This window comes from Lytechinus variegatus, chromosome 2 (genome assembly GCF_018143015.1).
Source record: "Lytechinus variegatus isolate NC3 chromosome 2, Lvar_3.0, whole genome shotgun sequence".
NCBI lineage: Eukaryota > Metazoa > Echinodermata > Echinoidea > Temnopleuroida > Toxopneustidae > Lytechinus > Lytechinus variegatus.
In genome coordinates, this window is record NC_054741.1 from 12,484,489 (window position 1) to 12,508,395 (window position 23,907).

Here is a 23,907-nt window from a genome sequence, read left to right on the forward strand (position 1 = left end):
TATTCAAGATATAAATGAAGTGATCAATTTAATGTCACAAAATATAATAAGTCGTTTACATTGAATCGTTGAGAACATAAGTATAATTGCAAACAGATATTCAATAAATCATTTCATATAGAGAAGGAGTATAATCATCATTGACTGTCCCAAGTTTATGGGAAGAGATTGATCTGGAAATAGGCCTTTAAATTATGTTACCGAAAATCTTGGAAAGTTTATCGATTGCTTGATCAAACCTTCAATCGGGTAAATGCGGAGTTCGAAAACAGAAGAGATCGACAAACCACGACGACTACGAAGATTGGACGATTATGACGAGGAACAAGTATGCCGATGATCGACGACGAAGAACACGACTGACGTCATCAGCGAAGACACGTGTCCTTGAAGAATGAAGAACAAGAGTTGAGTTGAAGCTCTAACTTGGAAGAATTACGGTCGAGTCCGACGAACAATAGCTTCGGCTGACTGAAGTGAGTCATTCCCCTCGAATGACATTGTGACTCATGACCTGGACATAGAGGGTAGGTGCTACCCTGACCTACATTGACTCTACATTGACCCTGGGCTGACCCTAGGTTGACAGCCGTCTAAAATAGGAATAGACCAAATACTTAACAGCAAAGGCCCTAACAATATTCTATTCACAAAGATATCAGCTTATCAAAATTAGCTTTCATATTTATTATCAAAGTAAATGAATAACAAGCTTCTATTAGCATAAGCTTTCTGATAGTCAAGAAAATACATAACAGTTGAGAAATCTAATATAATTATTTCTCTCTCTGAATCGTAGATCAATTATATAATTGACTTTAACAGACTTGAAAAATACAACTTTGTTCATTTTAGTAAGGATAATTATATTCACATTGAAGACTGGAGTAAGATGTCATTTGGTGACAAAATGAGCAGAATATATATATATGTAAATCTGTCTTTCTTTCTGAAAACAGACATGCCATATTAAGCATAAGAATTGTATTAATATTAAAACGTATGAACCAAACATTACTTACAATTCGGCATCGAGTAGAAAGGAACCTCCCTGCACTGGGTAGGGTGGCACACGCCCTTTTCCTTGGTTAGGAAACACCCCAAATTGGACCTTCTTCTCCGAAATCAAAAGTGAGAGTGAGCTGGCTTGGCTTTTCTTGCCAGCACACCAAACAGAAATATGAAACACAAAGAGTCTGTAATCCTATACACCTGTTAAACCATAGTCTACTTATTATGACAACCCAGCCTGTTAAAATACCTGGCAACCTATCATGCCTACAGTTTAGTTACTAAGGTATGCAGTCCACATCTGTACATGGAGTTTAACAAAAGAGTTTAACAAAACATGGACTTTAACAAAAGGGTTATCTAGTTTTGAATAAGATCCTACAACCAGTTATACATCAAAATTTAATTTGATTGTGTGCGTGTTTATGTCTTGTTTATATAAAACCTCAAGCATGGAATTACATGAAATTATCAGGATATAATCTTTTTAGTAGTAGGCTGAAATGTTCAAATTTCAAACAAGAATATATGATACAAATAGAAATATGAACCAACTAAATAGCAATTGTATTCAGATATTTTGATATTGGTAAAAAAAATCTATAAAACCTAGAAACAACTTATGAAAATAATTGATTGATCTTCTAACATTATGTTTTTAAAAAGTGAGAAAATATTGGAAAAGACAGCAAAGTATTGTCTGCAGTCTACAGTATATACCGTCAATCATCTACCTCTCTCATTCGTAACCACAATTATCATCAACCACAGTTCATATTCTTTTAATTATTAGTAAGTTAAAAGAAATTTATGAAATAACCACACATTTTACATTCATATAAAATATTCATGTCATCAATTCAATAGCACATGTACTTCTACTCAAAAGTAAGCTGTTGTAAAACTTTCCAACATAACAATTCAAATAATATTCAGATGATAATGGTTGTTGATCAGCACAAGAAAATATGTTACACCTGCTTTTGAGAGGAAATCTATTTCTCTGACAAAACAAACTTGAAAAAGAAAATATGTTGACATCACAATGCGTTGCAGGTTGTCGCAATAGGTGCATAACTCTATGCATCCAGCGATGTTACGTAACAATAAGTTATGTAACAATCGCATTACCACAGTATATATGTGAAAAAGTATATTGAGTGAAAAATTCAGAGATATAAACATGCTTGATTTATAAAAAGCTGTTGTTAGTGAAAATGAATAAAAATACTTTGATTGATGTAAGAATATATGTGAATTTACAAGTTTTAGATAAATTATGTAAAATCTTGTTTGGAATGATGATATGATACAGGGAATCTGTAAAAGACAGAATCTACTTAAGATAAATATTCATTAAAAAATTGAATGCAGTTCAATGAAATTCAATTATTTAATCAAGAAATCATTTGAAACTTTCAGGATATTGCACATTATTCAACAGATAAAACCAAGACTTCAGAGAATTCAGAAGAAAATTCAAAGAAGCTGATAGGTGAAAGTTTAAACGAAATTGAGTGAACAATTTGAGTGAAGAAAGTTATGAATATTTGATAGTTGAAATAAGCAATATACTATACATAAATCTTCAAATTTTAAATTTATGGAAATGGAAAGAAGTTAAAGAATTAAATTCAATATTATAGCCTTATTTATAACAACAAATCTAATTTGGAAAGATAACATGTTTTCTATTCAAGCCCAGTGAATTCTAGTGCACAGTTCACATCTATTTTTATCATCGTTAGTGGCATGTGTACCAAGTGAAAGATTTTCGCATTTCAGCTGCAGCGTTAGGTAAACATATATATGACATTACTTTAGACAATTATATGAATGTCCTCAGGCACATATTAATGTGATTATGATGGGTGTCATTTTCTGATGTTAACATCATGTAGAAACATTGTGATGCAGAAAAACTCTGACAAAGTAATTGAGGGTATTCTGAAGGTTCTGGCCAATCCTTAACAATGTTTTCATTTCAAATGCACTTTGTTTTTAATTGTTTATGAAAATACATATTGTTCTGAAAGTTTTTAAGATTTATGTATTACTGTTTCAAATGATACTAAATGATTGCTCTATAAAGCTGCATGTATAAAAAATTATTAAAGAGAACTAGCTTCTCTTTTTATCATTAAAGTTGCATTTCTCATTTGATAGCTAATGTTTGAGATATTGTCATGCCCCCTCCCCTCTTTATTATTTTATTGATTCAATGTGACATACATTCAGATATGCACTTCTCCTTACATAGCCTGTATGTCACAATTTAGATCAAATTTAATTGTAGAATTTCTTGCCATTTGAGAGACATTCCTCTCCTAAACCAAAGGTACAACTAACAATTCATGACAGATATTTCACTACTTTTCAAGCAAAAAAAAAAACAATTATAACTGAAGGTTATTTTAATGCAATTTTCAATAACAAAAAAAAATTCCTTCCATTTCCAGCGAAGAGAAAATTTAACTCGTGCTATAGCATGAAATCCTGCCCTCCAAAAACATATATCATATCACTTCTTTTGATGAATAGAAGTGTTTTTTTGCCAGGCAGGGAGTGGCTCTTGTAAAAGACAAGGAAGCATGGTCGATTGCAATGCATTCTTAATTTCCATAGATGTACATCGCAGACAAAAGAGATTCATTTCGAATGGATGTGATTTTAGTAAGAATCTAGACAGTCATCCTTGATGTTGTTTTCATATTTTTGTCTGATACTGCGAAGCACATCACGTACAAGAAATTGTGATTTTTTTTATATTCTGTTACAAGTGCTTGAAATGGTTGGTAAAAGGTCATTTATGAAAACTTGTACACTCTCAAAAATATGATATTCCAAATTCATGTGTACGTCAATATCAAATAGATTTGTTATTTAAAAAAACACGTAACCAGCTTATCACTGGAATAATATTTGATGTAAAAAAGGGAAGTTTGGTGATTTTCAGTTATTGTACAATTTCACAAAACACGGAGCATTGTGTACAAGCGAGAGAAAGATGAAATCATGCTTTCACTTTTACTTTTGTTTAATGCTTCATGAAATTTTGATATTTCTATTTTCATTCCAATAATTGAAAATTTTTGTAATTACTTTTTTATCAGATCGTTAAGAATTGATAAATACCAAACTAATAACTGTTAGATAATTATATTGTTTATTTCCTATATATTTCAATGGTCTTAGATGTGTTTATGGCAAAAAATCATCTCTTGATGTCAGTGGCGTAATGAGCCAAAAATTTTAAAGGTGCTAGATATGGTTTATTGCTTAAAATTGACAAAAGTTGAGAACGAGCAAAAATTTTTTAAATCCAATTTTTTGTTATATTTTGACATAATATTCTGAAAATGATATCATATTTTGCCCTTCTTTCAGTCCTTTTTTTCTTGGTTATGAAAAATTTGATGTTGAGGCAAGAGGCAAGAGCCCCCATCTGTACACAAGTGCTTGATGTTATTGTTAAATAACAAGACTATAACATCCTTGGCAAGCTGGTTGTACCCACTACCCTTCCTCAGCTTCACTTGGGAAAGAATGCCAACCCAACCTTGCCAACCTCTCTTATATTATAATCTTTATAAATTCTAGTTTTGAAGAAATCATGGCGGGAACGGGCCTTCGGTCATGCAGGGCCAAACCTGTGGAATTCTCTTCCACATAGTTCGGAAACCCAGGCTTCAGTGACCACCTTCAGGGGCAACCTGAAAAACACGCCTACATACGAGTGTTTTTTGACAGACATCAACCTATTGTTCAAACATGTATGATATGTAATGTGTTTTGTTGTTCTGCTCTGAAGCACCTTGAGCATCTAATGAAGATGGAAATTATGTTATATAAGTCTTACGTATTTTGATTAAAGCTACATCCAGCTCACCTCAAAAACGGTAGTTTGCGCACCACCTTCACCAATGCTGACTTATCAAGTGCGGTGATCAAGTTGACACTTCTTGGCCCATTCATATGTGGGATAAGTGCTTTAATTCTTTATAGTAAAACTGTTTTAATATTACAGTTTTCACTTTATGTAGAGTGTGAATTGGTATGAAAGGCAAATATCATTTATCAAGTTTGTAAAGATATGAATAAAGATATCACCCCCCCCTCTTTTCATTCTTTAATTCCATTTGACTCCCATATATCTCTGTCTCTATTTACATTACCCCTCTCTATCTCTAGATCCCCTCCCCCACCCCTCTCTCTTTGTTTTTTTCTTCTTTTTTTCCCTTTATCTTATAGCTGTTTTCTTCATCCCTGTTCTTTTCTTCTTATTTTACATCCATAGATTAACCTATTTTAGATTTTTTCACTCTTCTGTAAGATGTCTGGTATAATGTTCCTGATGATCTAGCCTTCTCCATTAGATAGCGTCTTTGTGGCAAAGCACCGGGAAGAGTTTCTTGAGAATGCACAATCTCCGGTTTCCTCCCCTTCCCTTTATCATCTCGGATCTTTTCAGAAAACAATTTCCACAGGAAATTGGGAACTGGAACAGGGAGGCATCGTCAGAAATTGCCTTTATCTCCCAAGTATGTTGAAAAATATGATATAATTCTGAAACTGTATTGACCTGATTTTTAACATTTTTACAATTTTCATCTACTTTCTGTATCTAGGTTTTCATTCTTGGAAGTTTAGATGTGTTCTGAATTCTTTCGATGGTTATGCAGAATATTTCCTTTTTCATATTTCTCTGTGTTAGTCATGCATATAAAATGTGGTGGCTGTGAAGTAAGTATGATAGCGGATCGTAAGTCATACTACGTTTCTGCAAAGTGCAAACATCGGTTGTCAATTTGATGAAATTTAGGAGTGTTGGTCACTTACTCTACAACTTTTGGTTGCTACTCTGAGCTTGACCATATTATGAGGTGAAATAACATTGAATTTTAGGGATTTCATATTCTGGAGACCTCAAAATGCAGCCTTTATCAACAAAATCCCTGAATCTAGTGAAAAAATGAATTGGTACGCATATATTTGGGCACTATCAGGGTTTTTTCAAGCAAGAAGTGAGAGGTTGTATGTTTTTTGTAAGAAACTCATATTTTGCCCAATTTGGATGACGTTTTGTCGTACTCTTCTTTTTTAATATTTATTGAAACTCTTTGTGAAATTTGAATGAAATTAAGTTTTAATATTTAACATCCAGTTGTGATAACAACAGTAGGCATAACCTGTGTTCTTTAGTTTGTAAAATTGTGGAACTTGACTATATTTTTGAGTTGATTGATTCAATACAAAAGTGATAAAGGCACTTTTTCCCCTCTGGAATTGAAAATAAAAAGATTTTTAACTGTCAAGCATTCTAGTCGCAACGATCATGACACTCTGGTATCAGTGTTGGTTTCAACCAGAATGTCATGGTGATCAAAACTTGTGACCTTCCCCAAAAAAAACTTCTTCTAATAAGTTTGATCAAGACACTCCTTAACTTGACAAATCACTTGTTTCTTTCCAGAAACTCCCACCTACTCTTAGCTTCCAAAGAATGTTTCTCATGTGGGTGTTTTGTCCATGTGCCCCCGAACTGTCAACATCAGATGGAACAAAAATGTCTCGTGCTATATTGATTTTGAACCTTGCAAACAGTTTTGAGCACCCGCGCTCTCAGGTTTGCAAGTGTGGCCACCGAAGCCACTGAGGACTTGTATTTCCCGATCGGCAGCGGTAAACTTTCTCTCTTTTCGATATGATCGATCGCGGAGACGGTGTGCATCGTCTGCCGAGGTGTGAGCCGGGGTAAATCAGAACTGCGCCCGTCGATCTCGCTTCTATTGATTTTGTACCAAATGTCCCATTATAGAAGCCAACAGGGTTCGACAAGCTAGTGTCGGATTCGGACAAGGCCATTACCCGGTCAAGTATGTTACCCTCGACAGCACGTGGTGTGCATTTTGATGAGATGAGGGGTATCCCATTTACCCTAGTTTTACCTCATCGGCATGTTTGGCGGATGTGCCATTTTGGGATCGTATGTCAGATTTGGGGTTTGATGTCTAATTCCTTTATCATTTTGTACTTCAATCATTCCGTTCTAGGTGTCTCGTCAAAACCTGCGTGAATTGATCTTGTGTCAAAGTTTGGTTTGATCTGAAGATTTTAATTACTCATTCCTTCAATATCTCTTGGGTTTATTATGTATTGCATTTTTTAATATTATTTTCCTTTCTCTCTTTCTCCTTCTGCTTGGATGCCTGTTTCTTTTTAACTTTACTTTTATCTATTTGCTGATATTTTAGTTTTGTCTCGCTTGCATAGCAGTACGAGACTATAGGCGCATTTTTTTCGACAACGGCGGCAGCGTCAACAGTGAAATCTCAACCTAAGGTTAACTTTTTGAAATGACATCATAACTTAGAAAGTGTGCGGACCTAGTTCATTAAACTTGGACATAAGGTTAATCAAGTATTATTGAACATCCTGCCTGTGTTTCAGGTCACGTGACCAAGGTCAAAGGTCATTTCGGGTCAATGAACTTAGATCATGTTGGGGGAATCAACATTGAAATCTTAACCTAAGGTTAAGTTTTTGAAATGTCATAACTTAGAAATTATATGGAGCTAGTTCATGAAGGTTAGAGATAAGAGTAATGAAGTATTACAGAAGATCGTGCCTGAGTTTTGTAGTAATATGTGTCATTTGCATATTTGATTTGTGATGATGTAAACGACGTCATGTTGTATACACGGTGCTCATGGTTGGTTGCGATATGGTAGTTCCGTCCCAGCCAAACTTGTTGTCGGTGTCGCAATCAAATTGAATCAGTTAACCTTATAATGATGTTGGAACATATAGGCCTCATACAGAACTAGACTATAGCTTCATAGGTTTCAGGTCACATGACCAAGGTCAAAGGTCATTTATAGTCAATGAACTTTGGCCATATTGTGGGTATTTGTTGAATTGCCATCATAACTTTGAAATTTTATGGATCTAATTCATAAATATTGGTCACAAGAGTAATAAATTATCACTGAACATGCGAGTTTCAGGTCACATGACCAAGGTCATTTAAGGTCATTGATATTTGTCCATGATGGGGGTAATTGTTGCAATTATGCATTTTATACTAGAATCATTTGGCACTTTTTAAATTTTGCCTGCATTGCAGAGTAAAAATGTAGGTGCCACTGCTACATTGTCTACATTGAAATCTTATCCAAGGTTAACTCTATGGAAATGTCATGAGTTTCATTGTCTATAGAACTAGATAATGACACTAGGACATACTGTATAAGTTGATCAAGTATTACTGATTATCTTGCATTATTTTAAGGTCACATGATGAAAGTCAAAGGTCATTAAATCAATGATCTTTGACCGTGTTTTGGTATCAAGATTAAATTTCAAACAAGATTAAGCTTTAAAATTTTACTATAACTTTGAAAGTAAATGGATTTAAATATTGCATGAAACTTGGACATATGGGTCGTCAAGTGTCATTATGATAATTTTGCACAAATTCCAGGTAACATGATGAACATCAAAGGTCAGTTGAGATCAGTAAAAATTGTATTTTATTATCAAATGATTTATTTGTCCATCTTATTCAGCACTACAGCTATATAGAATCATGTAAGGCAGAAGAGACTGCCAAAGGCATTCCAATCATTCTTGTTATACATAAAAACATGTGGGTGGACATTTTATTGGATTCTTTTGAATGCAACTTTAGATTGTTACCACAACTGACATTTATATTCCAAAGAAACCTTGTGAGAAGACAAGGAAAGAGCAATGATTTGATGGGAGTGAGTAAATGTCTATCATTTGATTGAATGTGTCCTGTAAAAAGAGAGTTTACCTCATCTTGCTCGTTGAGAGTCAAATGCCATCAAATTGAAATTGTTGATTCATTGACTTTTCTCTCTGGCTGATTAGGTTAAAAATGAAGGGCCTTTTGCTCAAGTGTCAAACTTCTTAAATTTCCTATGTACACTCATACTGGTTATATTTTCTTTTTTTTGTTCAAATTTATAACATTTAAAGAAATATCTCAAATGTTTTACTAGATTAAATGAATGCGTATGCTGTAATACAGAACTTTTATATGACATGAAATGTACGTCCAATTTACAGAAAAAATTCTGTGATTGCACATGAAAGTTTATTTTGATTGGGTGCTTGATCAAAAGAAAATATGTTTTTTTGGGGGAAGGGTTAATAAATTCCAAAGCATGGAAGTGTCAGGATGTGCTTTTGTCAAGAGCTTTCTAATATCCAATGACGAAATTTGCAAGTTAATTTCTTAAAGAGCCTTTTTAAAGAAAAATAAAAACATTGCAGCAGAGGGGGCTACATATTTAGATTTGAATTAAATGAAGTTTTCCCAGAGAATCAGCAGTTGAAAACAGGTTCAACATCTACTATATTTCTGTAAGATTGGCTTGTTATATGATACACAAGTATTTTGCATTAAAATGGCACTTTACCAAAGTTGTAGTATGGACTTAAAATTGATTTCTATTTTTAAAAAAATGAACATTTTCTTTTTAAAAAATAACAAGAATCTTTCAAATTTTTAAATAGAATTTCTTTAAAGTGCCCTTTGGACGTGGTATCAATATTGTGAGTAGATTATTTTGAGAGTGTCTGTTACCATTTAAAAAACTATCAGAGTGTAGTGATAGCTTGAAGTAGACAAATTTTCCTGTCGATGAGAGGGAAAGGTAGAGGAAAAGGAAGAGATTGAAAGGGGCCGGATGGGTGAAGAGAGGTATGGGGAGATAGGGGGATAGAAGAGAGAGAGAGGGGAAAACAAAGAAAGTGTGGGAGGAGATAGAAAACAGAGAGGGAGCAGAATAAATAGAAAGAGAGAAAGAGGGACAATGGTAAGCTGTGAGGGGGTGCCCCATGATATCATTGTAAATATCAATCCCACAATCAATCGCTAATGTTGAGGATACAGTGCTCAGAATGGGATTTACAGAGAAGAGCGGTTGGATGTAATTGAATACAAACACAAAGTAATGGTGCAAAATCGGCATGGTAGAAATTCTAGACTTTCTTTCTTAATGCACTTAAGGTTTCCTCATGAAGTCATACTGGTTTGCCAAAAAAAGATCAACTCTCCAAAGTATTATTTTCAATTAACCATTTTTATCTGTTTATCAGGTTCAGCATTAACTGATACCTGACATTCATGTTAACTACCTCCATAAAAAGATGAAATGATTTATCATGATAATAAATATGTGCAAGTATATTGTGGAGGGTAGCTATCTAATCAAGATATGAATGTATTGTTGGTTTGGGAATATTGTTTAAGTACTGCATTCATTAAAGTTCATCTTTACATCTGGTAAATCTTCTTAAAGCATATGTAAATGTAACTCTTCTTATTTCATTACTAGATTATGTGAATTTGTGTGTTCTAAATTGGTAATGATGTAAAGGATATAATATAAGAATGATATCTATTGGATAGATTTAGGGATTTTACACCACAAATTATTTTGACCGGTTGTCCAATCAAGTTAGAACATCTTTTTTTTTCATTCATAAATTCTTTATCTGATATGAAATGGGCTCAAAATTTGAGAGTATTTTCTGAAGCATTTTAATATCCAACTACTAAAATAAAGTGCTCGAAAGGCTATTTTTTGATAAAAAAAATAGAAAAATTACCAAGAGTAACCACAAGGTTGCAATTTTTGTCTCACCTGCATAGCAGAGTGAGACTATAGGGGCCGCTTTTCGGATGGCAGCAGCGGCAGCGTCAACATCAAATCTTAACCTGAGGTTAAGTTTTTGAAATGTCATCATAACTTAGAAAATATATGGACCTAGTTCATTAAACTTGGACATAAGGTTAATCAAGTATCACCAAACATCCTGCATGAGTTTCACATCACATGACCAAGGTCAAAGGTCATTTAGGGTCAATGAATCTGTTGAATTACAATCAAAACTTTAAAAGTTTTTGGATCTGATTCATGAAACTTGGACATAATAGTAATCAAGTATCACTGAACATCCTGTGCAAGTTTCAGGTCACATGATCAAGGTCAAAGGTCATTTAGGGTCAATGAACTTTGGCCGCATTGGGGGTATTTGTTGAATTACCATCCTATCTCTGTAAGTGTATTGGTCTAATTCATAAAACGTGGAAATAAGAGTAACCAAATATCACTGAACATCTTGTGCGAGTTATAGTAGTTTTCAAAGTCAGCACTGCTGCTATGTTGAATCGCATGATGCAGGTGAGACGGCCAGAGGCATTCCACTTGTTAATCTTTACGGCATGAAAATGACAAATTACAATTTTAACTACTAAAAAGCATCCACTACAAATTTGTAGTAACGGAATGTTAGATAATACTCAAGTAATTTACATCATGGAACCTTTACCAAAGCTTTGAATGGCTTTAGAAAGTTCACCACTAATCATTAACAGATACATTAGTATTTCCACCATAATTCAATGATGTTTGATATTCATATATCTTAAAATGTTGTGGCAAAATTTTTCAGAACACAAACAATCACGATCCTTTTGTCTTGTAATTTGACTTTTTAGGTGCTTTTAAAGGAATTTAAGGGAATTTTGTTTAGTATTACACTACTGCACATGAAACCGAAATTTATAGCCATAATCGAATATTATTTGAATAGATTTGATTTTGTAATAGTAAATTTTGAAATCTTAAACATTTTCTGTATACACGTATAAGAATATAACAAGGGGTTAAAAAATAAATTAAAAATGTTATTGTTTGTGACAAATTTATCAAATTGACAGTTACTTCTATCATTTCTATTATTGTCTGCATTGGGTTTCTTAGACCTTTCATCACTAGACACTAGTATTCTTAATAAAGTATGGAAAAAGGGCAGGTGGTTTTTGATATATATTCCATTAAACATCAAATTGGCATATTGTGGTTGTGTGCCTATGAACAATGCAATTATGCTTTTGCTTTTTCAACTACATATGGTTCAATGGATGACTCCACATTAGAGCTGGTTTTGTCTGCATCTAGGGAGAAGTCGATAATGTTTGTATTATAGATTAAAGATTCATTACCTGAGAGGCAGGCAAATCTATAGATTGTCTGGGTGACTTACCATTTCATTAGCAGATTAATATTTTAGATCATGCATTTACATGTACCATGACTATGTGAAAAATTTCATTTCCAAGGACTATAATAATAATAATAATAATTGGCATTTACTGCATATAGCGCTTTATCAATCTATGACTGTTCAAAGTGCTTCACAGTTATTATTACCCGGTCACAGGATTTATAGCATTTCAAGCAGCCTGTTAGGTTCACACTTTGCTACAGTGATGGTTGTTTCCTACCGGTACCCAATTAGCAACTGGGTAAGAGCGGCAATGTGTGGATTGATGATGCCAAAGGACGCTAGGCCGTGGTGGGATTTGACCCTCTGATTACAAGGCGAGAGTATGAGAAGCAATTCTCGCATTTTCAAGTCTGATTATTTTTTAGATTTCTGTATGCATTCCTTCTAAACCATTTAAGTATTTATAATTGGTTCAGTTAAATTCATCTCGGGTCATAACAACAAACTACTTATTATAAATACACATTCATTGATTAACTCTCTTTCAGGAAAGTTAGTTCAAAGTCAGAAACAATGACAATAAGTCCACAATATTTCCATATCATTGTGCCTCATTGCCAATACCATCATGACCTTGAAAGACACCAAGTGATATGAGAGACACGATCACAGCTACCTTCAAATTGAGTGAAGTTGTTTCAGACGTGACTTTGGAATGTGTTTTCCCGTCAGGGGAAGGAGAAGAACATGTTCGTGGGTTTTGAGTATGTTACCTATCAGGTCGAAGGGAAATCAACATCTCAAGTTTCCCCTTGTAATGACTGTCACTCTGAAGTGCAATGTCAGAGAGGTTTTAGCATGACCTTGGGGTTCCTATAAGCCCAGTGCATGCTGGGAACTGTGTGATCTGCGAAAAGAGTCCATGGGATGTGCAGACTGAGAAGAGAAGGGATTAATGATATGGTTATTACTTGCATGTATTCAGAAGTTGATGTTATAATAATGGTTATGATTATGATGTTTATTTATCTGTTTATTTAATTGATTTATTTTCTCCATTTACTTATTCATTTATTTATTTATTTATTTACATTTTCTTTAAAAAGACAGATTGTCCAGTTCAAGTCAATTGGCAAGGGAGCCCTTTTGAGTATCATGATTATGAACATGACGTACACATAGATAAAACGGTGATCCATGATTAATGTAATGACAAAAATTTTCATTAGAAGAAAGATAATGAACTTTGATTGCTTAATGTTTATTGCAATGGTAATGCAGTAATGGTAAATATGATTTGTAATGCAGCAAATTTATACTGTTGAAAACTCAATGTAAGAAAGAGACACTAAGAGAATAGTTTAATAGATACATGAAGATTTTGAAGATGTTATATTGCATTATTCTGTCATCTTCTATCTTTCAGATTTCTCAGTCAAGCTAGTCAATGGCTATGTGACCAATGCGGGTCTACTGCTCATCTTCTACCAAGGCTCATGGGGTACTGTCTGCAATAACTCCTGGACGATCACAGAAGCTGACATCGTCTGCAGGCAAATGGGCTACCCAGGTGCCGCTGTGGCTTCGCATTCAGAACTCACCATTCCACTCGGCAAAGATGGCTACCCAACCCTTTTTGAGAATTTTCATTGTAGGACCAATAGCACCCACCTCTCCAATTGCCAATTTGAGGATTTCTCGATGGAACGTGGCTGCCAAAGTGTGCAGTTATTGTGTCAACTCCCGCAGCCAACAGGTAAGGAAGAAAGCTTTTTTCCTTTCTCGGATTCTGCCACACACTCTCAGAAATATTTTTAACCAACTTACAGAATCATTGAAAAAATTCTGAAAGTGCATGGTCTAAATCCCATTTATTTTAAAGCCCCTCTTATGTTTTCTGTAGTACCTAAAACGTGTCTGCCACTTTTTGAGTTAATAATAACAATAATAGGCATTTGTATAGCACCATCTGTCTAGAAATATTCTATTCCGAGGCGCACAAGAAAAGAAAGAATGAGTGTCAAAGTGCCAATAACTAATACTGTTAGAAAAGATAAGACCTCAGTTTAAATTTGAAGTTCTCCAGTGATGGTAAAATCCTTAAATTCAATAGCAAATTATTCTGCTACACTTGTCTTGTAGTCAGTCGGCAAGCCCCTGTGTTAATGAGCAAATGGGCAAGATTTATCCAAGTCCTCTCGTGGCTGAATTCATGTCCCTGCAAAATCTCGTGAATTGTGAGACTTTTTTCTCAAAGAATTTAACCCCTTTCTCCTGGAGTAAAATTGATTATTTTTTTTGTATTGGGAAGAGTTAATGTTACTCTTTCATATTGGTTATTTCTTTTGAATAAAATATTTTGATAAATAAGTGAATTTTTTACCAGAAAAGATGCATCAAACAGAATTTTCTTCCTCTGTTTTCACTTGCAAATTGTGCACCATTTTGTGTTTTAGGTACCAACATTATTTATATCATCAGAAAGCTCAAACTCTATACTTTCTTACAATAGGTGGTTTCAGACCGCCTCGAAGTTCGCCAGTTCCAGGTATTCTCTGATCGGGAAATTTACCCCGATCAGAAAATACCAGGTATTTTGGTAATGTGAAAGCAAACTACGCGTAATTTCCCCGAAAGAAAATACCCGCTAAATAGTAGGTACTTGGCGAAATTACGAGAACTTTCGTGGGGATTTTTCCAAGGTCGCAGGTATTTTGGCGATGTGAAAGCAAATTACGGGAACTTTTAGCCGAGCGTGTCGTTGGGCGCGGCGGCGTGGGTGGCTGCTGGGCTAGTGATTTTGAATCTCGCGCCTTGCCTGCTTATCAGACCATACTGCGCATGCTCGTAACTTCGGGAACTTATCCCGAAGGATGTGTTTCGGGGCGGTGTGAATGCAGGAATAATTAACGGGTATTTTTTAGCCTTAAAAAGTTCTCGTAATTTAACGGGGATTCTTGTGATCGAGGCGGTTTGAAACCGCCTAATATCACTCTTGATATGTGGCATCTTTTAGATGGGTCAGCAGCCAGCTTTTTCCATCAAGATGCAAGACGAGATTTCTAAATTTCTGAGTAACATAAAATCCAGAGTTCTGATTGGCTGAATAATGTTCTCACAACAGGCGCGGGTTATTTGAAGATTTACCACATGGTGAGTGTGACCTTGCAGAGGCCCAGTGTGGGGAACATTGGAATTTGCGTGGTGGGTGTGTGGTCTCTGTGACCAATCAGAGTGCAGTATTCTTGTTTTTGAGCTGCTAAATGTACTTGGCCTATGAAAAGCTGGCTGCTGACCCATCTAAGATACATCTTCTTATACAAATTATATCATATTAAAGCGTAGATCTTCAGCTTTATTATGATCTAAAATCATTTGTGCTCAAACAGAAATCAAGTGTGAAAACAACAACATTTGTTGCATGAAAAAATCATTTTGTTTCATTTTGTTTTCATGTTTTATATCAAAAGTTTTCCCTATATTACAACATTTTTTAAAAATTCCATGCAAAATTCTTTACAAAGATACCAAAAACATGAAATTTGGTTAATATTTAGAGCAGCAATGGTAGAATAAAAAGAGGTGTTTTGGTTCGCACCAAGCTCATTAATAATGCAAAAACCCTATAGTCATGAATATCACTTGGATAAAAGAAGCTACTTTTTCAGGGCTTGCCGACTGACTGCTTGGGAGTCTTAAGAAGTTGCTGGTGTTATGATCTTAGGCTACGAGCTGGTGTATAAGGTGTGACAAGGTCTTGTAGATATTTTCATGCCATACCATTAACACTTTCCAGTTCATTTACTTAAAGCATGGGTTTATGTCATACAACTGTTTTTAACGTTGAAAGTATGAAATAATACCATATTGTAATGGATTTGTTTTATGGTTCTACATATTGTTTATATTATTACTTTAGCCAGAATCTTGACCAAAATAAGATGACTGCATATGGTTTGAATTGGGCTGAATTTTAGGATGCTTGTGTTATGCAGTGACTAAATTTGAAAGATATAGTGTTCAAAGAGCAATTTGAAAAAAAATGAAAAAATACGAATGCAATATTTTGGATTGTAGAAGGAAGTTGTTTTATGCACAAGGAGAGGGCAGGCATGGGGAAGGTGAAAATGGTAGTATTCTTGGGTTGGATAGTTATGAACATTTTGCATTATGGATAGAGTTATGAATGTCTTTTTGTGAACATGTTAATGAATGTTACTGGAATGTTGTGTTTTGTACATGAAGTTTCCCCTTGAAAATCCCCATTCACTGTAATGTTAAAGCTTATCCAATAGGTGTTTTCAGACCGCCTCAAAGTTAGTCAGTTCCAGGTATTTTCTGATCGGGAAATTTACCCTGATCAGAAAATACCAGGTAATATTGTCAATGTGAAAGCAAATTACGCGTAATCTTCCCGAAAGAAAATACCCACTAAATAGTAGGTTACGAGAACTTTCACAGGGATTTTTCCAAGGTCGCAGGTATTTTGGCAAAGTGAAAGCAATTCACAGGAACTTTTAGCCCAGCATAGTTGGGCGCGGGCTCTGTGGGTGGCTGCTGAGCTAGTGATTTTGAATCTCGCGCCTTGCCCACTTGTCAGACCATACTGCGCATGCTCGTAACTTCAAGAACTTATTCCGAAGGATGTGTTTCGGGGCAGTGTGAATTCAGGAATAATTGATGGGTATTGTTAAGCCTAAAACAATTCTCGTAATTTAACAGGGATTCTTATGATCAAGGCGGTTTGAAACCACCTAATGTTGCAGATTTAGGCAGGGGGTTGTGTGTTGACCCTTAGTAGCCCCCCCCCCATAACAAAATAACATTTGCCTGATAAAACTCTTAGCAAAACTCTAACTTTGTGGAATATGATCTACTTTAAAAGATACAGTTTGTAGAAAATCCAATCACCGAAATGCATTGAACTGAATAATGGAATTAACATGAACAGACCTCACAAAGAGACGGTAATTTGATATCACTAATTATTCTTTTTCATCATGAATTAGGAGCTTAAGAATATGCCTAGTTCACATGAGTGCTTTTGTAATCATGATCACAATAATGAAGTATATAAACTCATCGTGCATTCCCCTTTCTCACAAATTCATGTGCGGGGAAATTTATGGCTGGTAATATCCGCAGTTGCCTCGTTGACTTCACATTTCAGGGGGATTGATGCATAGGGTACTGATAATAATACATGAGGTTTTTATTTAGTGCCATTTTATTTCTACTTTGCTCAATGCTTCAGGCAATTAATGAAATAAAGGTATGTTGTAAATTGATGAAACCTTTTTCATAATTGGAGCTTTGCAAAATGCTTCAAAAGGCTTGAGATTGATAGAATTGGGGGCAATTTTTGACAGTATACTATGGATTTATTAATGAATTCTTTCAAAATCTTGCAAGTGAATAAGGGCAGGTCAAAGCAACTCATAATTTTTGTAGTATGCTTAGCAGTGAGTCTTAGAAGTTTTGTTTGAATGCTCCCCAGGGAGCAGAGAAAGTTAGGCCTATATATCGTGTGCTGGCATGCCAAGAGGCAAATAGACTGGGGTCGTCATCATCATCTGCTATAATCTTCAAAGGGTTCTGCAGTCTATCTCAAAGATTGATAGTAATTCTGATATTATTGGGTGTTAACTAACACCATTAATTTAACACTGGTGTAAATTTCTTGGTGCGTTCCTCTTTCAACACCGAATGGTGTAGTTTTTACACTATTTTTGCCCTGAAGTAAAAACATCTGAAAGACCCCAGTGTCAAGTGACTGGTATCCAATGTATATAACCAACAAACTTTTATGAAGTATTTCAATTGAAAAGTGCTGCAAAAGGTACAGGAATTGAAATGATAAATCTCTCAAAGGCATTGGTCATTTGACTTGTTCCCCATTTTTGCATTTGATTTCTGTAGTTTAATCTTTTAGAAAGCAATTAAATAGTAATTTTGAAAATTGACACTCCTATAGAGTTTTACACAGGCTTTATTTTGATTACTTTTGCAAGTGAGAACGCCTGTTAATAACACAATACTCCCAAGGAGCATAATTTTGATGCAACCCAGATAAAATAGTAACAAAAATAGATCAGTGTTTGGGGTGAGTTGAATGACCAAGGGACATCGCCCTGGGAGAAGCCATGAAAATTTAACAGACATCTTTTCTTTACATCTAGCCAGGGGCCCATTTCTTATTGAATCACAATTATTCTAACTTTGCCTTTATGACAACTACCATGGTAACAGGCTCAACAGCCAATCACTATCAAGGTTTCCATGTTATAGCAGTTGTAATGACAAAGTAACAGTAGTTATGAGTCTTTATAAAACAGGGCCCAGAATATATCCTACATTGTATCTTTATCAGCATTTTTAGGATCTTCTGTGGAAACTGGAATATAAGTCATGTCAGAGTCATGTCAACAATAGCTGAAACACTTTTAGTGGTTTTATATGATCTCTGCATATATTTTATTTCTTTTCAAATTGGATGAAACATGCATCTATTCAATTACACTTATGTTTTAAATGATTCTTCTTTTTTTTGCTACTCTTAATATTCTTTTGCATCATAAGATTTAAAATCTGTCTGCCTGAATATATAAGAAGGATAAATTCTGTGAATTATACTCACTTTTAATCTTGTATACAGATATTAAACGTGTAGTTTAGCCGTTTAATCTTTTTTCACAGTCCTGTTGATTATTTGTGAACATTTGAACTTTTATGTTTTATTTAGGAATATATCTATATCATAATTCTTGAACTTTTATACTTTATACACAGGTGGCAATGCCCTTTAAGTGCTTACTTAATGAGAAAGAAAGGGTGTGTTCAGTGTTCCCCATTCCCAGTCATAAAAGTAAATGTCTTTCAGATCGTGATTAGAAGGAAAATTTAAATGCCGAAAAAGAAATGTTTGTAAACATGATCAGCTCAGATTTTATGACATTGAAAACGATTTGAGTTTGAAATATTTGCTCTCACAGTGGAATCCTACACAAGCTAGTGCCAGAATAGACCTTTATTGTGATGAGTCAAACTGCACAGTAAAGCTGCACTAACTAAAGTGGGAAATTCAAAGACAACATATATAGATATATATAATGTATATTTTCGACACTGAACAGTGCAGCGCTGATTGTGTTTGTGTTTTGTAAATTAGTTTTCAAATCACAATTCATATTGCTGTTTAAATTTGAAATCGACAGTGAACATGCCCTTATTTAGTCATAAGACGTCATAAAGCTACAGACAAAGATCATATCCTGAGATTTTCAGCTCATTCCATGATTGAGAGTAGTGTTTTCATATTAAAAAAAATATTTTTTTATCAGGTATGTGATCAAAATGAATTTTAATATAAAGTCATCAAATCTATACAATTTACACATTTTATTCATATACTCCTAATCACAAGTGGTTTAGGGTTTCGTGCATTCATTTTTATTACAGATTGTGAAATGCACTTGGAGGGGGGGGTAATACCAGTAGTTGCATAAGCTTTAAGAATTCAATGAAAAGTGCTCTAACCCAAGGTAAATATATTCTTGGGAATAACCGAGAATGACCGGGTTCAGACCCTTTCAAAGTTTCATTGGAATTGAGAAGAAGTTCAGCATCTGAGAAAACTGTATGGTCATTTGGTGGTCACATTGTCTCTTCAATTGACTTGCATGAGTTACATGTATGTGTTTGTGGTTTTCACCCAAGGAAGAAATTTCACACCCTTGTTTCTATGTTTCTTGAAGATTTTGTCATGAGGGCGGTATATAGGGGGGAGCAATGTGACCATGTAATAATGCATGGTCCTTCATCCATGCAGGTATCTCAAAATGAACATCTATCATAAAATGGATCAGAAAAGCTTGAAGAAAGCGTAATAATCCCGTTGGCCTGTTGGGACATCTGGGCATGGATTGTTGACTTTGGACTTGTTACCCATGCTGTAGCAAGCATTGGGATCACGTGATGGGAAGCCGCGGGCAATGTCCGGCAGCGGTCCATAGGGTCAGCCGTCATTAGATTCGCAGACGAGGAGGTGGGTGATAACCTGGCGGTTATTTGCAGAACCCAGTAATCAAGACAAATCCTACAAGAATTCGTTTCCATTGGAGTCTGATGGATAGAAAAGAAGGTGTCTGCACTTTCATGGGTCCTCCTGCATTACCTACAAATTAAGGATTAAGAGGCAGGGGAAGAAATTGTTGCAGATCTTATCAGTAACAGCTCTGCAAACCGACCCATAGATTTCCTCTAGTAATGGAGATTATGTTCCCTTCTTAATCAAAAGTTGAGAGGAGTTGCAGAGTTTAAGCAAATGAGAAGAAGCAAGCTTGTTTTATTAAAGTCTTAGACATCATCGTGACTGAGTTAGAAACTGCCTAATTGCCATTTTAACCTCTTGAAGAGATTTTGGGCATCGATTAGGTCTGACTAGATGGGCAACTTAAATCGCCTGTGCAAGGGCAATATTTAACTCTGTTAATATTTCAGAACAAATACAGTCTGCAGTGTAATCAATGATCAAATTTCTATGCATAGTTCCCTATTGAAAGAGGGGGGATTTTTCAGGTTGCTTTTATTAGCAGTCTTACCCTGAGAAAGGAGCTCCTGAAAAGTTTGACAAATAAAGAGCAACTGGTGGGTGTTTCATAAAGCTGTTCGTAAGTTAAGAGCGACTTTAAGAACGACTGGTGATCTCTTCTTGCGGTGAGATGTATATATACATATATATATGTATATTGAATTGGCGATGGTTTAGCGCGTAAGAAAGGATCACCAGTCGTTCTTAAAGTCGCTCTTAACTTACGAACACCGTTATGAAACGGCACCCTGGTCAAGAAAGGAATTTTTAGGCAGTTCAGCAGTAGATAGCCAGTATTCCATGGAGCAAGAGACAAATTGTTGTACTCCTGCATTGAGATTGGATCGTTATTTTTATTAGACACCCTGTATACAACTGTGGACAGGTCAGAGGGAGGTTCATAGTTTTAGTGCAAACTGACTGGTAATCTTCATTGTATGTCTGCATATTGGTCAGAAATAAAAATGCAAGATGCTTTGTGATAGTTGTTTTGTTCTGACATCCTCTACGCTATTATGTTGGGAGAGCAATTGGTATACGTGTGCTAAAATCCTTCATATATGTATTTTTTAATCATGGTGTAATTGGAAATGCATGATGTTTTATAATGCATTATTTGTTGAGACACTCTGTACATGAACTTGTTGATAGAGTGATTGATATAATCTAATATTAAAGCCTTGATCTGAGGGTGTGAATCTTCATCGTGGCGTCATCGCCATGGTAATGATATATTAGGCTGGCATTTAATGGAATTTGGTCACATTTCCATACAATATCAGTGGATGTTGAAGGAAGGGGAGATGGAAGGAGAAAGGAATCTGGCACAGGAAATGGAATATTATTTCAAAAATGGAGTTCAGTCATGACCATCGATATGAAGACAAAAATGGTAATTGATTAATAAAGAGAAATTGTGATTATTAAAGAGAGATTGTGTGATAATGAGGGTTATACGGGAAAAATTGATAAGAAGTGGATAGAATAGATGAGAGGAGGGATGTTTAAGGAATCAAAAACTTAGTTAATAGATTATATATCGAGATTAGAGAATATATTGAAGAAAGAGTAGAAGAAAAGAAAATGGAAGTTTAGTAGATAGGGGGTGTGTGTGTGAGAGGGAGAGAGAGAAAGATGGAGTGAATTGCAAAGAGTGGATGCTATAGGAGTGAAGGAAAGCAAGAGAGATGGTAGCATTTTGCTATTCCCTTTTTTTAGAAACCATAAGTTTTTGCTCGATACCATCATGATATACACTCAGAGGAGCAGAGTTCAAAGCAAATATAATTTCAATAGGTTAACCTTATTAGAAGGGGAGAATAAATGTCACCTGCCACCCAAAAATCAATGATATGAATCTTTAGATGTTTTTTTATGAGCTTGAATAAAGAAAATACATCCTACATTTAAATAAAGGAGGACTCAAATGCATTGAAGTGAACTTATCAAATATGATTTGCAGTAACCCACACAAAGAAATTGACCAAAAGTTGAAGAAAATCAGTGAGACCTAAAAACAAAATGAGAAAACAAAGTTTTACATCTAGGGTTTACTCAAGCATTTAGTGAATGAAACTATGCTTTGAACTAAACTTCTTTGAAAAACATGTTTTTGGTTTGAAAAGTCTTGATTGAACACAGTCACATGCAACGAGGATGTACGTTAATCTGTGCCCGCAAAATGTGCGATTACTCAGGAGACAGCTATTCGAAGCTGGATAAAATGCATGGAAATCATCAAAATGCTCAAATTCCACTCCTTGAATATCACGTAAATTACACCATAGGGAATCCATGCATGCAGGAGGCACATTTGGTTCTGTGGCAGTTGTATCAGATATATAACATTCTAGAAGTGTCTTTGAAGATGATCTTTTTTTTTTTGGAGATGTGCATCAAGAAATTGATTGCATTCATACAAAGTCTTATAAGAAAGACTTAATTCTTGAAAAGTGGAGTGCACAGTCACCCCGAAACTTCTTGACATTCTTATGTATTTCTAAAACTTGCGTAATGATTTTTATGAAAGAAGGTGTTCGAAATTGAAAAGGAAGAGATAAAAAATAAAAAGAAAAAAGAGATGCAAATGTGTTTTAATATATTCATTACTGTATTTACAATCTGAATAAATGATGCCTTTGGTTAGATTTTCTTTCAACTCATTTGTCCTTCTTTTGGCTGTCATTTAAAGACACTCAGCATTGAATCTGCTTTTGTTAAGAGTTTTTTTTCAGTTGTGTTACAAGCAATATAGTTCCATGTGTTTCTTTTGTATATGAGTTCCATACGTCCATCTTGTTGCAATATATTCAAAACATGTGAAGGAAATGAAAATGAATATAAATCTTAGATGTGTGTATTTTTAGGACACTACGTATAGAGCGAGGGTTGTGCTTTCATATTCTAAAAGGTTTTGTGACCTACAATGAACGAAAAAAACATGCGCAAAGGAAACAGTCTATAGTCATTTGAATCATCCCATTGACTCTAATGGATTTCCTTTAAGGTGTCTGACACTATAATGACCTAAATATATAAAGGTGTCATACCTTATCCGGGAGGGGGGGGGTGTTTCACAAAGATTTAAGTATGACTTAGAGTCACACTTAAATGCCAATGCATTGCGCAATCTTATTGATCAATACCCTGTTCGTGTCCGTCCTCTTCGTATGATCTAACCATTGTGGTCATGCCTTTTATACCGAATGCAGCTAGACATTTAAGTGCGACTGTAAGTCATACTTCAGTCTTTTCAAACACCCCCCCCCCCCTGGTTTTGAGAAGGGTATGATTGCTGACAACAGCCTAGAAATAATTCATTTAAATTTGGCTTGAAAGTTTTGTGAAAACACATGAAATTAGTTATTTTTGTCTCACCTGCGAAGCAAAGTGAGACTATAGGCGCCGCTTTTCCGTCGGCGGCGGCGTCAACATCAAATCTTAACCTGAGGTTAAGTTTTTGAAATGACATCATAACTTAGAAAGTATATGGACCTAGTTAATAAAACTTGGCCATAAGGTTAATCAAGTATTACTGAACATCCTATTAGAGTTTCATGTCACATGACCAAGGTCAAAGGTCATTTAGGGTCAATGAACTTAGACCATGTTGGAGGAATCAACATCGAAATCTTAACCTGAGGTTAAGTTTTTGAAATGTCATCATAACTTAGAAAATATATGGACCTAGTTCATGAAACTTGGACATAAGGTTAATCAAGTATCAATGAACATCCTGCATGAGTTTCACGTCACATGAC

General features: G+C 35.0%; 1 protein-coding gene and 1 long non-coding RNA gene across 4 annotated transcripts in view; one reads left to right on the top strand and one right to left on the bottom strand.

The window, feature by feature from the left end:
- LOC121407344 (deleted in malignant brain tumors 1 protein-like) overlaps positions 1 to 23,907 on the top strand; it is a 104,816-nt gene that overhangs the window by 67,854 nt on the left and 13,055 nt on the right. For all 3 annotated transcript variants that reach the window (XM_041598384.1, XM_041598385.1, XM_041598386.1), the window contains one exon: positions 13,484 to 13,813. In XM_041598384.1, coding sequence (XP_041454318.1) covers positions 13,484 to 13,813 — 330 coding nt within the window. The remainder of the gene's footprint in view (positions 1 to 13,483; positions 13,814 to 23,907) is intronic.
- LOC121407345 lies at positions 225 to 1,389 on the bottom strand. Its single transcript, XR_005968908.1, has 2 exons — positions 1,023 to 1,389; positions 225 to 593 (listed from the first exon to the last, which is right to left on the bottom strand). It is a non-coding gene; the product is annotated as an uncharacterized LOC121407345 (long non-coding RNA).